The sequence below is a fragment of the Megalops cyprinoides genome, chromosome 7, assembly GCF_013368585.1.
Source record: "Megalops cyprinoides isolate fMegCyp1 chromosome 7, fMegCyp1.pri, whole genome shotgun sequence".
Classification (NCBI taxonomy): Eukaryota; Metazoa; Chordata; class Actinopteri; order Elopiformes; family Megalopidae; genus Megalops; species Megalops cyprinoides.
Genome location: NC_050589.1, coordinates 17186715 through 17199580, shown reverse-complemented (window position 1 = coordinate 17199580; position 12866 = coordinate 17186715). Strand labels below are relative to the sequence as shown.

General features: G+C 41.4%; 1 protein-coding gene across 2 annotated transcripts; it reads left to right on the top strand.

Moving 5' to 3' along the window:
- The first annotated feature begins 149 nt into the window (after nucleotides 1-149).
- Nucleotides 150-12052, top strand: LOC118781149 (glutathione hydrolase 7). Of its 2 annotated transcripts, none has more exons than XM_036534055.1 (16): nucleotides 150-237; nucleotides 1913-2381; nucleotides 3169-3395; nucleotides 3831-3982; nucleotides 4802-4919; nucleotides 5126-5193; nucleotides 5647-5720; nucleotides 5856-6049; nucleotides 6422-6509; nucleotides 7183-7310; nucleotides 7470-7558; nucleotides 7790-7942; nucleotides 8181-8298; nucleotides 8758-8895; nucleotides 9158-9257; nucleotides 9464-12052. In XM_036534055.1, the coding sequence occupies exons 2-16, from the start codon at nucleotides 2162-2164 to the stop codon at nucleotides 9631-9633; spliced, it is 2037 nt and encodes a 678-aa protein (XP_036389948.1). In that variant the 5' UTR covers nucleotides 150-237; nucleotides 1913-2161; the 3' UTR covers nucleotides 9634-12052. The 2 variants fall into 2 exon arrangements, with proteins under 2 accessions (XP_036389948.1, XP_036389947.1); XM_036534054.1 differs by lacking the exon at nucleotides 150-237 and adding an exon at nucleotides 1304-1437.
- Nucleotides 12053-12866: the final 814 nt, after the last annotated feature.

Below are 12866 nucleotides of genomic sequence, written 5' to 3'. Positions count from 1 at the left end.
TTGTAATACAAACAGAACAAATATTTGCCATTTAACACCACACAGGTGACTTACATCTACTGCTACATTAGTTGGGTGTTCTACACCTACAGTTGTGATTTAAACTAGTGTTTTTTTTTCAATATCTGAAGAAATCCCAGATGAAAAAAAATAAACAGGACTGGTGAAGTACAGGACTGGAGGGCCAGCAAATAGCTGGTTTAGTTGGAAACAAGGATGGTCATTCACATTGCTTTGGTGAGTATGCTATAGCACTATAATGCTGTTTAAATGTAACTTTAGAAAGAACCAAGAAAGAAACATGTTGCATACATTGGTAATCAAATATGAGCTCAAAACAAAGATCAATCTGTGAATAATTACACTAATACTGCATAAAAGGTGTGTGTGTTAAGTACAAACGCAACAAACAAATATAAGATGGCAAGGAGACACCGGTTCAGGAAGTAAAATAGGGCAATTCAGCACAATAGAGTTGTGGGACAAGTTCCTTTTAAATCTTTTCTAGAAAACACAGCTCATATTTCTGGAAGTGCTGTGGGCTGAAATGTTGGTTGCCCAGCCTAATTGTTTGTGTATGTTAACTGCTCTTGTGTGCAAATAAATGCATTATTTGGACCTTCAGCTGTTGCAGGCAGGTTGCAGTGGCACTTTGCGTGTGTGTGCTTGTGTTTGTGTGATGGTGTGTGTTTTGAATAGTTCATTTCAAATGACTGAGCTGTGCATAGAAATAGTGAAAGAACAACAGAACCCGACAACTAATATTACAGTATGTCATGTCCAGCTCTGTATATGGGAGATGTTACCTCAATCAGTGTCCAGCACCTCTGTGTGTCCTAATTCTTCAGCCTTCCTAGATGGTGCAGAGTCACATTAAATTATATTTACATTTACATTCATTTAGCTCTTATCCAGAGTGACTTCCAGCACAAAAGAACAGAACTGTATACATTCAAGCTGAATGAGCAACGGTGTCAGACCAGGCTAACAACACTCCTAGACCAATGAGTGTGATAATAACAAGCCCCACCACAAGTTAACCTGTGCAACCTGAGCAGACAAGAGAAGCCATGTATACTGCCAGAGTTGTAAGACAGGTTCTTTCGTAAGTTTCCTAGTTTCCAATTCCTTCCTTCTCATGTTCCTGCGTCAAGGAGTCCAAGCAAACACCTGCAAACAGAAACAATCCTTCAGGAACGCCAAGAAGAAGGGAGAAAAGTGTTTCATTCAAGCTGAATACAAGACTCTACCGTGTAACCTGTACCTTTAAGCCGGTGACATTCACTCTGTGATGTCAGCTGATCTTTGAGATTTTTTTTTTTGTCTGGTGATGGCTGAAGGAAAGTGTCTGTGCTTAACGGCGCTCAGACTGGAAGGACTAGGCAGGGTGATTCGTAGCAGCACATCGTTGAGTAGAAATAACACTGCATTTAGCAGGTAAGGCGTTTTTACTGCGAGATGCTCTTCGATGCTAGACATTTTAGGAGAAACCTACAACTGCGTCAATGCATGGCTGTTGAATGCGCATGAGGGAGGGCAGGCTCTCTCAGCAGCCTCTGAAATCGCGTAGCGCTGGATGTCTTGTGCCAGCAAACGTGATCTTTGGAAAATTGCGACCGTTTCTTTTAATAACTGCATCACTAATGCAGCAGCATTTCCATAATAGCGAACCCAAACAAAAGTCGGTTATTGATCTAAGTATTTTATTAAACATTATCCGTCAGTTCTAATCTTTGCATGTGGTAATTTAGGGCGATGTAGCTGGTGGCTGTAATAAGGATAAGGATTTTTTTATAATAAGGTTTTTTTTCTGACGAGTAATTATTATATAGGCACAGCGTATTTCTCGGATTGTATAGAGTATATGTACTTCATGGGAATGCAATCTAAAATCGGTCTTCTGTCATTTCAGGTCTTAATACTGGAAATGAAATGCTGCATCGTCTAGTGATATCCAGTCAACGGTATTGTGGGTTCACTGACAATGAATCCGTTTCATCTATAGTCGTACCTTCCACCGCTCGTGTAAATAGTAGGTATACTAAAGCTCTATTTATAACCCACTTAAAGCGAGAGATCTGCGAAGTTTCATTGGGAAGGTGGAAGAGCGTAATATCTGCCTGTCCTTCTTGCTATTGTGTGGAAGAGTGACGAGTTTGTTATGTATACGCCCGCGGCCGATGCCGTGGCCGGATACTCCAGCGGCAATATGGCAGATAAAGATGCTAGTCAGGAGACGACGCTAGGCAGTGCCTATTCGCCAGTCGATTACATGAGCATCACCAGCTTCCCTCGGCTTCCCGAGGACGATACTCTGTCCGGAGAGAACACGATGAAATCTCGCAAAGACGATGACAACTTTCTCAGCGAGCAAGACACAGGTAGGAGCCGGCCTTGTCACGGCGTATAATGTCGTGTACTGCAGTATTATTTTGGCAGGTTTTCAGTCCCAAAGCCCAACCCCAGAGGCTTGTCTTAATTACATCTCAGATTGCACTTGAACGTAGGGCCACTGCAATTACATTAAACGTGCAATATCCCGATGTGCAATACGTTTGCTGCTTTTAATAAGTTCTGTTTTTATATCTTATTGTTTTAAAGGTTGAGCAAATATATACATTTTATATTTTATTTATATATCTAGCATTTTTTAAATTAGTTTAGCTTGAACTCTTTTCTGTTTTTCTTAATTGCTGTTTGTTATGTGTAAATGCACCGCCAGGATTTTGCTACACAATTTCGTTGTACTCTGTGCAATGACAATAAAGGAATCTGTATCTTTATCTTTAATTTCCGCGTTGTCCTTAGGGTCCATCTTATTTAATGCACTTATGGTTTTTCCCAGCAATGGGAAAAGTGGCGTGTTATTACTTTCACATGACCAGAGAGAAATAGTAGACAAATATACAACAAAGGTTGTATGTTTACAAAGGTTCATATTGTGCGAACAGTGGTGTATTGGGTTGTGCTATGTTTGAATGGCACATATTCATTTGCTTTATGGGCAGGGATTATGTGGCATGGATAAGATAAAGATAGTGGAAATGATTTCTTTTAATACATGTGGCCTACATGTTTATACTTTTGTCATTGTAATATGTGAGGATTTGTGGAACTCCTGTGTATCCACAGCGTGCCATAGCATTGATTTTTGGACCCCTCTCACAGATCCTGACCTCTTCCTGAAGTCAGCCCGCCTCCAGCGGCTGCCGTCCTCAGCCTCAGACCTGGCCAGTCATGATGCCACTCCCCTGCAGGAGACCCATCGTGACCCCCTGGCCGAAGACTGCAGCTGCCGGCAGGACGGCCTCACAATCATCATCACTGCCTGCCTCACCTTTGCCACAGGGGTCACTGTCGCCCTCATCATGCAGATCTACTTTGGAGACCCACAGGTAGGCCTCCGTTTGGCGTTGCCTTTGTCCCCAGCTCTCCCAAAACAGACGGTTGAGGACATTGTCTAAACGTCATCGTATGTGTTTTATTTTGTATTCCCTCGTATATTGATTCACAGTAAAGCGCCCCATTAACATTCTCACCCCAAGCTACTGTTAGATGTACAGTACTGGTCAAAGGTTCGGACACACCTGATTAAGAGAATGGAAAACATTAATCCAAAGGCATTTTGATCTAAAGACCTATGTATAAATTAAAAATAAAGAATAAAAGTTGTGTGCAAACAGTATGTCATATCTCTCAGGGGATTAGCTTCATGTGATGCCTCACATCAAGATGTAAATGGTCAAATAGATTATTAAACAGATCAAATAGGTATCGAATAGTTTCCCTGTTGTTTGGTAATTTGCTCCTCTGTCTCCCTGCCTGGCCAGATCTTCAATCAGGGTGCTGTGGTGACGGACGTGGCACACTGCACCTCCCTGGGGTTCGAGGTGCTGAGCAAGCAGGGCTCCTCTGCTGATGCCGCCATCGCCGCTGCCCTTTGCCTGGGCATCATCCACCCGCACACGTCTGGCATTGGGGGGTGAGTCTGGATGGTTCTGCTGAGGCCACAGAGTTAAGGAGCAGGTCTTGGTAAACCAAAGGTTGCAGGGTTGGTTTCCCTTGAATGATCTACCTACCCTGAATTGCATCAGTAAATCCAGCTGTGTAAATGGATGATGCGTAAGCCATCCGTTGCTCTGCGTAAGGATATCAGCTGAACAAATAAATAATGTAAATTGGTGTAATGGGGCCAGCCACCATTTTATCTTACCACTGTGAAGAAATGCATGGTCTCTCCTTGTTGGATAACATTCCATTTTACGAAGCCTCTGATCGATCACTTAAGCATCTGTATGGCAAACCAGTCTGACGGCATACTGTTGAAATACTTCATAAATGACTGTATGGCATAGTGGTAGTGTAGTGTAGTGCAGTGTAGCGTAGTGGTTGCAGAGCATAGCAGGGCTTGTAACCAGAAGGTTGCTGGTTTGATTCCCCGCTGGGGCATTGCCACTGTACACTTGGTTAAAGGTACTTAACCTACAATTGCCTCAGTAAATATCCAGCTGTATAAATGAATAATAAAAATTGTGACATATGTAAGTCACTCTGGGTGAGAGTGTCTACAAAATGACAATAATGAAATATATTGTTGTGATGAATGCAGCACACATGGTAGGCAGCAACAACATCAGTGACAGCAAAGAGTCTGAAAATTTGTGTCAAGTGTGACATGGAAGAATGAGTCATCCAAATATCAGGCAGACACAGGATGCACAGTTCAGTAAATTACTGATGTTTGTGTCATCATAAAAGCCAGTGCCCTTGGTAGACTTTTCTCTGTTTGCCTTCACTGCAGTGGGGGCGTGATGTTAGTTCATGACATACGCAAGAATGAGAGCCGGGTCATTGACTTCCGTGAAACGGCTCCCTCTGCCATACAGGAGGAAATGTTACAGTTCAACTTGGAGCAAAAAGTAAGGAAGTAACAAACTGTCTGTCTGGCCATCCAGCTTCCCTGTTGAAATGCAATATACATTTTCAGACTTTGGTACATTATGGCCACATATTTGAAAATAGGAAAACAGAAAAGCAAGAGATATAATCTACAAAGTGTCCCATGTGGAGCGGAGCCCCGTCACTGGGGCTAGTCAGTCTCAGTGTCTGTACCACTGTGTTTCAGCCGGGCCTGTTGGTTGGTGTACCGGGCATGCTCAGTGGGATGCACCAAGCTCATCAGCTCTATGGAAGGTAAAATGAAAGTCACCTTATCATCAGTGAGTGAGTAAGTGCTGCTGGAGTGATTGTGCGCATGCATACATATTGAGCAAACGGACTTGGTGCTCTTTGTGTTTCAAGGATCAAATTGCTGTTTGAAGTTTGAAGTTTTATCACTAGCTAAAAAGAAACCAGTGTGGCCTATAATAAGATGCAGAGTGTTTCTATTTCACTTTGACTTGTAAAGGATTTTTTATTTCTGTCCTTATTCTGTTCTTCTGGAATTGGAATTGCAGAAGAAATGCTTTGGGAGTTCATTTTCTGGTCTTTTCAGCTAATAATAGAGATAAAGAGGTGTTTTATGAAAGCATTTAGGTTGTTATTTTGGTATCTTTCCAAAGGCAGAGCAAACTTGTAGTAATAATGAGAAATCAGACAAATGTGGCATAACTAAAAGGGACCCTCTTCATTAATATTTTTCCCCAGAATGCCATGGAAGGAGGTGATTACCATGGCTGCAGATGTTGCAAGAAATGGATTTAATGTTACCCATGACTTAGGTAAGGAAAATACATTGTCAGCACTTCTGAAACCAAGAATAACCCTGTTTTTGCTCATTGTTAATTAGATTTTTATGGAAATTGACATCCAACTTTTGATTTTCATTTTTCTGAACTTTTCTTCTCTGACTCAAGCTGAGGCCCTGTCCAGAGTGAAGGATCAGAATGTTTCGGAGAATTTCAAGGAGCTGTTTCTTCCTGACGGACAGCCCCCCCTTTCTGGCCTGTTCACACGGCGCCTTGATCTAGCGGCTATCTTGGATGCAGTCGCAGTTGGTGGCATTTCTGAATTCTATGGTGGCAACCTGACTCAGGAAATGATAGCTGAAGTGAGTGCATATTAGATCTACTATCTCAGATCTATCAGATCTATCATGGTCTGGAAGATTTCTTTAATGGTTTATGTCCATTGTTAGTTTTTATGTTTTATCTTCTCTGACAAATTTTTCTTTTCACTGGTGTCACAGGATTACAGTTTTGATAAGTTTAGGTGTATCAATAATAATAATAATAATAATAATAATAATAATAATAATAATTGCCTTTGTTTTTTGTGGTGATTACGCATGGGTGAAAGCCTATTTGAAGCGCATACGGGTTGTGGGTCACTGGCACATAATGTTTTCATTGATATTGTATTGATACTTCATAGAAGTGTTGTGTACCAAATGTATGATGTACCGTAATTGTCTTTTAAATAGGTGCGAGCAGGAGGGGGAGTGCTTACTGAAGAGGATTTCAGTAACTACAGCACTATTTTACAACAGCCAGTGGAGGGTCAATATCAGGGTAAATTCTCAGTGCTTTATATGTCTACCACGGCCAATGACAAGTTTAACGGTACCCTCCTGACTGTGTATTAAAGTTTAATATTAATGTGCAGGGAAAGGATAATTTCTCATCAACCATTTTAATGTCCATGTAAGGTAGTCCACCTAGAGTCTTGCCTAGTTAGTGCAGCAATATCAGAACATGCAGATGAAAAGTAATGCTAAGCATGCAATGACAAATCTACATCCAGGGGTAAAATATAATAGGATATTATTTCCAATTCCAAGTCAGAAAGGCAGTCTCCTTCTTCTGCTCCCTGGGGGTGCAGCTCTTCAGCCCCCGCAGCCTTGGTTCACTTTGTCTGAGCAGAGACTCTAAAACTATGCCACTTTTCTGGCACTATGCTGTTCTGGCTTCAGTGTCTATTTCAGTTTCTGTTAGTAGCTGTGTCGTGTCAATAGAGAGTTGTATTAGAAGTTGTAAAATATGTTACTAAGGTGTATGTTGCACTTAGCATTTTGTAATTTGCACTTTGAAATGTACTCCACACCAGGTTCTGCCAGTGCAGTGGATAGGACATTTTTTGCCATGGATATACATAATACCTTCAGTAATCACCTGAACATTGTAATCAAAATATGGCTCCTTTTGAAGTGATGGTGCTGGTGTGACCTGTCATATTGTCCTGCAGAAAATCGCATTTTGGCAGCACCCCCTCCTCACGCTGGGGCAGCACTGATTACTGCCCTCAACATTCTGGAGGGCTTCAATATCACCAGCCAGGTCCCGCGAAACAGCACCTACCACTGGATGGCCGAGGTACTCCGTCATGACATCGTAATCGAGACATCTCCAGCTGTTATCCTAACCCAGCTGAAGAAATCACCAGAGTTTGAGCCTCTCAAATAACAGAAGGGGCTCCTACATAGTACTGCTGTACTTGCCTGATCATTTTTATCCCCATTATTTTTATTTTAGGCTCTGAAAATTGCACTGGCTATGGCCAGTGGTTTGGGCGACCCCATGTTTGATGCCTCTGTGTCTGAGTCAGTGAGTCAGATGTTGAGGTAGGTGGAACTCTCTTTATGTTTTAGTTCTGTAGTGACACATTTCTTTGTGTTTGGCTCTCATTGATGTGTATTGCAATTTGATAATTCTCAGCCAGATGGCATTTGACATAGGAAACACTACAACCACAGAAAGTTCACAATGAGTAGCAAGTTGAAATGAGGCAGAGCTTCAAAGAGACAGTGATTATAATATAGCTCAAAACTGGGATTTCCACTCTTGTGTCTCAGCAAATCCCAGGCCATGCTGTTCCGTCAAATGATCAACGATTCCCAGGCCTTCCCTCCAGGGCATTACACCCCCTCCTATGCTCTGGAGAAAGGAGCAGTGGCTGGCCAGGTGATGGTCATGGGTCCTGATGACTTCATCGTATCTGTCATGAGGTACTGTCCAGTTTTTTTCAGAGGGGCCTTTTGAATGTAAAACTTTACTGTATTTAAAACACGGGAGTTGAAATTAGCTTTATTTTACCGCTGGGAAGAGGATATGTCAGAAAATTCAATGATCAGAAAGGGAAACCTCAATATTTTGTTTTTTTCTAGGCCTAGCATTTCCTCCCTTCAGTCTGCCTTCAGTCATCTGCCTCACACCTTGAATGCGTATGTCTGTTCTGTCTTCCAGCTCCCTGAACCAGCCCTTTGGAAGTGGAATTGTGACCTCCTCTGGGATTCTCCTCAACAGCCAGATCCTGGACTTCTCCTGGCCAAACAAAACTCTGAGTCCCATTCCACCCAATCCGGTACTGACAGGCTCTGCAGCTTCTTGCCTTGAACTTAATGAGTTAATTCCCTCTCATTGTGTCTAGAGGAGTTTGTGGCCATGTATGGATGCCTTACATTGTGTTTACACTGAGCCATTTATCTTGGTTCTCATCAGTGCAGTCTGGAAAAAAGTCCCACCCCACCCTACCACACTAACCCCTATGTCAAGCTATATAGTTAGGGAGGAACTTCATGCCTAATATTGTCCTCTAGGTTATGTTATAGAAAACTGCAGCACATGTCAGGTGAAATCATTTGAATGTCTGAATATGATGACATTTATACTATTGAAAAGTTAGTGCCTAAGAAAAATACATGCATAATGTATGTCAGCAACAACTCCAGATCTCTCAGAGCATAAAGCTGGTTTGCCATGGTTTGCCAGACTCCCTAGATGAGAGTGTTGTTGAGCAACCTGTGATGTTTTTTCTTTCCAGCGGAATAGTGTGCAGCCGGGGAAGCGGCCCCTGTCCTTCCTGCTGCCCACTGCCGTCAGGCCGTCCCAGGGGCTGTGTGGCACCTACGTGGCCCTGGGCTCCTCCAACGGAGACCGCGCTCTCAGTGGCATCACACAGGTTCATGACACTGCTCTCTCCTGCCATGCTTCAGTTTTGCTTTATTTACATTTACAGCCAGTGGCTTTGCTTGTAGGTATTGGCAAAATACGGTTGTACAGTTTTGAAAATTTTTGAAGGTATAAATTAAATGACAGGGATAGTTTTTGTCATGTTTTCCTGCATGACTGAATTGTTTGTTGTTTAGTTTAACTTGGTTGCCTGTGCATTTTTCTCCCATGGTCAAACGTGACCTCTGGGTTTCCTTTGCTAACTGTTGCAGGTGTTAATGAACGTCTTGTCATTCCGCAAGAATCTGAGTGACAGCCTCTCCTATGGAAGGCTGCACCCTCAGCTTCAGCCCAGTAGTCTTCTAGTGGACTGTGAGTATTCCCATCTCCACTCCCTTTTTCATGGAACCTCTACTGTATTTTACTGTATTGAACTTTTTACTGTATTTTTGTGACAGTGACACACAGCTGCCTTGCTGTAACTGTTGATTGGCTGCAGTCCGAGCCAGTTTTAAGATGAGAACCTTCTTACACTCTTTATCCATTCACGTTGTGCCATTTCTCCTCTGCGCCCCCAGCTGAATTTCTTGAAGAGGACATTGAGCTCCTGCAACTGAAGGGGCATGAGGTACAGAAGGTGGAGGTGCTCTCTCTGGTGGAGGGGACCAGGAGGACCAATGACCTGATCATCGGCGTGAAGGATCCCCGTAGTGCGGATGCCTCCGCAATGACCATGTCTATGCCCTAACAGTGCCTGCTGCAGGGTGAGGGAGTTGGGGAGGTGGGGTGGGCGGGTGATCCGCAAAGCAAAGCGAGACTTCCTCACCAACACTTGTGTGAGGAAAGGGCATGTTGTTTGGCATCTGTCTGCTGTCTTGTCTGGTCCTAGTTGACACACTCGCTGTAAATATGCACTGAAACAACAATGCTGCCCTATGGGAAGAGGGTGGAAATGAACCCCCACCACCCTAAACACACACTCCAATGGTACAGACACCTGTAGCTGTCACCCATCACCCATTCCTAAACACTGACCAGAATCATACTCACACCTCCACCTTGTCTCAAGAACATTTTTACCCTTTCCATTTTTAAATGGAAGAAGTTTGTCTGTTTATGCTGTACAACAGCTTGTTTGGCACCACAATTCCTGGAACACCCCCAAGTAGGAAGGTCACATGACTACATCTTGACATGCTCGAGGTCACCCATGCATTTTGGTCATTCCTTTACTGTGAAGTTTGTCACCATGTGGAATGATTTTGACCAATTGTGAGTTGTTTCGTCTGCTCTTGTTGTTGGCAGTCTTGTGGGAAATTATCACTATTGAGTGCCAGTTTATTTATTTCATTATTTTTAAGTAGGTGGATGCACATGACTGTCAGTGATCATGAGTGCAAGAGGCCCTCTGCATAGTACAGCTTCCTCCACACTTAATATTATTTATTGTCTAAGCTTGTGAGAACTGTGCAAATGGCAATACTTGAAGTTAAGAGCTGTTGAAGTTACATTGACTGCAAGCTTGTGAGAACTTGCAGTCTTGAACAGTTTTCCTAGAATGTATGATAAAAGGCAGAATGACCAAGTTTAAAGCTATGATAGCAAATTAAGTAACCATTTCCTGTAATGGTTTGTGGCTTTTTATATTTCAAGGGAATGGATGGATTCTGGTACTGACGTCATTTGCACTATTAAAACCAATGTTTTGCTCAAGACAACAGAAAAATAGAGAGATCATTGATATATAATTATTTGTGTGTGGAAATTTTGAAGCTGACATTGTTTTTTATTTTAAACTAGTTAACAGCTTGTACTTCCAAAAACTAATGTGGATGGAATATCCATACTACCCTTATGGTGAAGGCTTAGAGGTCTAATGGCCATTTTAGGGAAATATCACTCTTCCCTTTGTGATCCTGTTGTCTTTTATGGGGCTGCTATTTTGAATAATGGCTCAGAGTCGTCAAAGCAATGAATTACAGCATTATATGTGCCTCCACAGAATCCAATGTGCATTTGAATGGTCCTAAACTATAAATGCAATCAGTCACTCAAAGTCTGTCTGTCTCTGGATCTGTTTGATAGAATCCGTGTTTTCAGTGTCAAAAGCAGAATACTACCGAATAGTACACCTGCATTAAATGCCAGACCTGTGTGTGATTTTTGTTTAAACACCACTCAACACACTTCCTGTTGTGTGAGATTATGAAAACTTCCCCGCAGCACTTGACTTTTTTTTTTTTTCCAAAATGTAAATCAAATTGGATATTTGTACAAAATGGCCACAGTAGTTATTGAGGCATTAGCTATATGTAACCCATACGTTTTTGATCTTGTACAATGGTTTAGGGTCACTGTTCCGTTTTCCTGTTGCTGCTGCCTACTCTATTTATTGTCAAGAAATGTGGTTGTTGGATTCACAGCAGTCACACAGTGTGACGTGTTATACTTTTGGTCTGATGAAACTAAAAGCTTTGGAGAAGAATTGTGGTTTTGTTATGAAACCATAAAAATTAGTATAAGTTGCTTTCCAGACATTTTATGAAGTTTGGTGGGATTGTACACGGATAAAGGGGAAAAACGCTAGGACATACAAGGAAATTATAGGTGTGGCTGCCACCAACCACTGTATAAACACAAAGTATTGATTTAGTAGTGATTTACTCATTTCATGTTTGTTTTAAATTATTGGCATACTGGTGATGATTTTGAGTTCGTCATGGAAAAAGAAGGCAAAGTCAGTACAAATATCACAGTCAGGGAGAAAATAAGTTATGTGTTTCCTGTGTTTTTATTTCTCCAGCTGGCTGGTGCTCTTTTGTGCTTTTGCACATGTCTGATGGGCTATTGGCTTTCAGAGCTGAATGCTTTTACAGATTACATTTTTGACTTATCTTTTAAATAATTTCTTAAACATCCATTGCTTCAGTGAAAAAGGAGAAGTTGGCTTGAATTACTCACATGTCAATACAATGTGTTATTGCTAATTTGCTTATTTGATGAAAGGCTGCACCTTCAGTGTGTGAATGCAAAAGCTCTGTCCTCTTCAGAAAGATGATGTTTAATCAAAGATTTTGCCATTCTATAATGTTTATTAGGTTAATATTTTAATGTTAATACAATGACTATTGTTTATTGAACTTGTGCTCACAATTGTTTTTATAATAAAGAAGTGGAGACATCCAAATTGATCGTTTTCCATGTCTTTCTTTTTTCACATTTATTTTTTTTAATCTACAATATGTATTTGAAGACAGCACTCGTATCATTTTTGAAGCACAACAGATCAAGAACAATCAGAAACAAAACAAATACAAACCCATATATGTTGTCATTAGTGGAAAAAAAAGAAGAAAAAAGGAAAAAGTTCAGTTTAGTCATCTTTAACGTGAATAGGTAGTCACATACAAGTGGGATACAAGACTCAAGGAAAACAATTGCCATGCTCGTCTTGAATGGCCTTATATACTGTATAGATGTAGGCCTCACATATAAAAAGTCTTATTTGCACTGCAGTGCATACATTGATTTCAAATAGACTGAAGAGTATTACCACATATGTTGATATTTTGAGCACATGGTATTCTATCTTGTTCAAAGAACACAAAACAAGATGGTTTTATTACTGTAGTAATAAATTACGTGGTTGGAGTCATGCTGTCAAGATGCTGCGCACATTAACCCATGCTCATAGCGTAAGGTTGTCATGTATGATGGTTGCATGTTAATTGGATGAGACATGCATTATGTAAAAATAAGTGCAGTTTGGGATGCCCTAAATACGACCTTTATATCACCCAAAGCAAATTAGCTGCATAATTTCTGCACCAATAATGTCTCGCTGCGTTGAAAATCGTTTTAACGATTGGCCTGACTAACCGTCTTCACCGTGTTTCGCTTTACTCAGTTTTTAATCCAACTCTCAGCCAATCGAATTCATCTTTATTTTAATGTTACTCGTTTCCGCTTTCGGGTTACGCA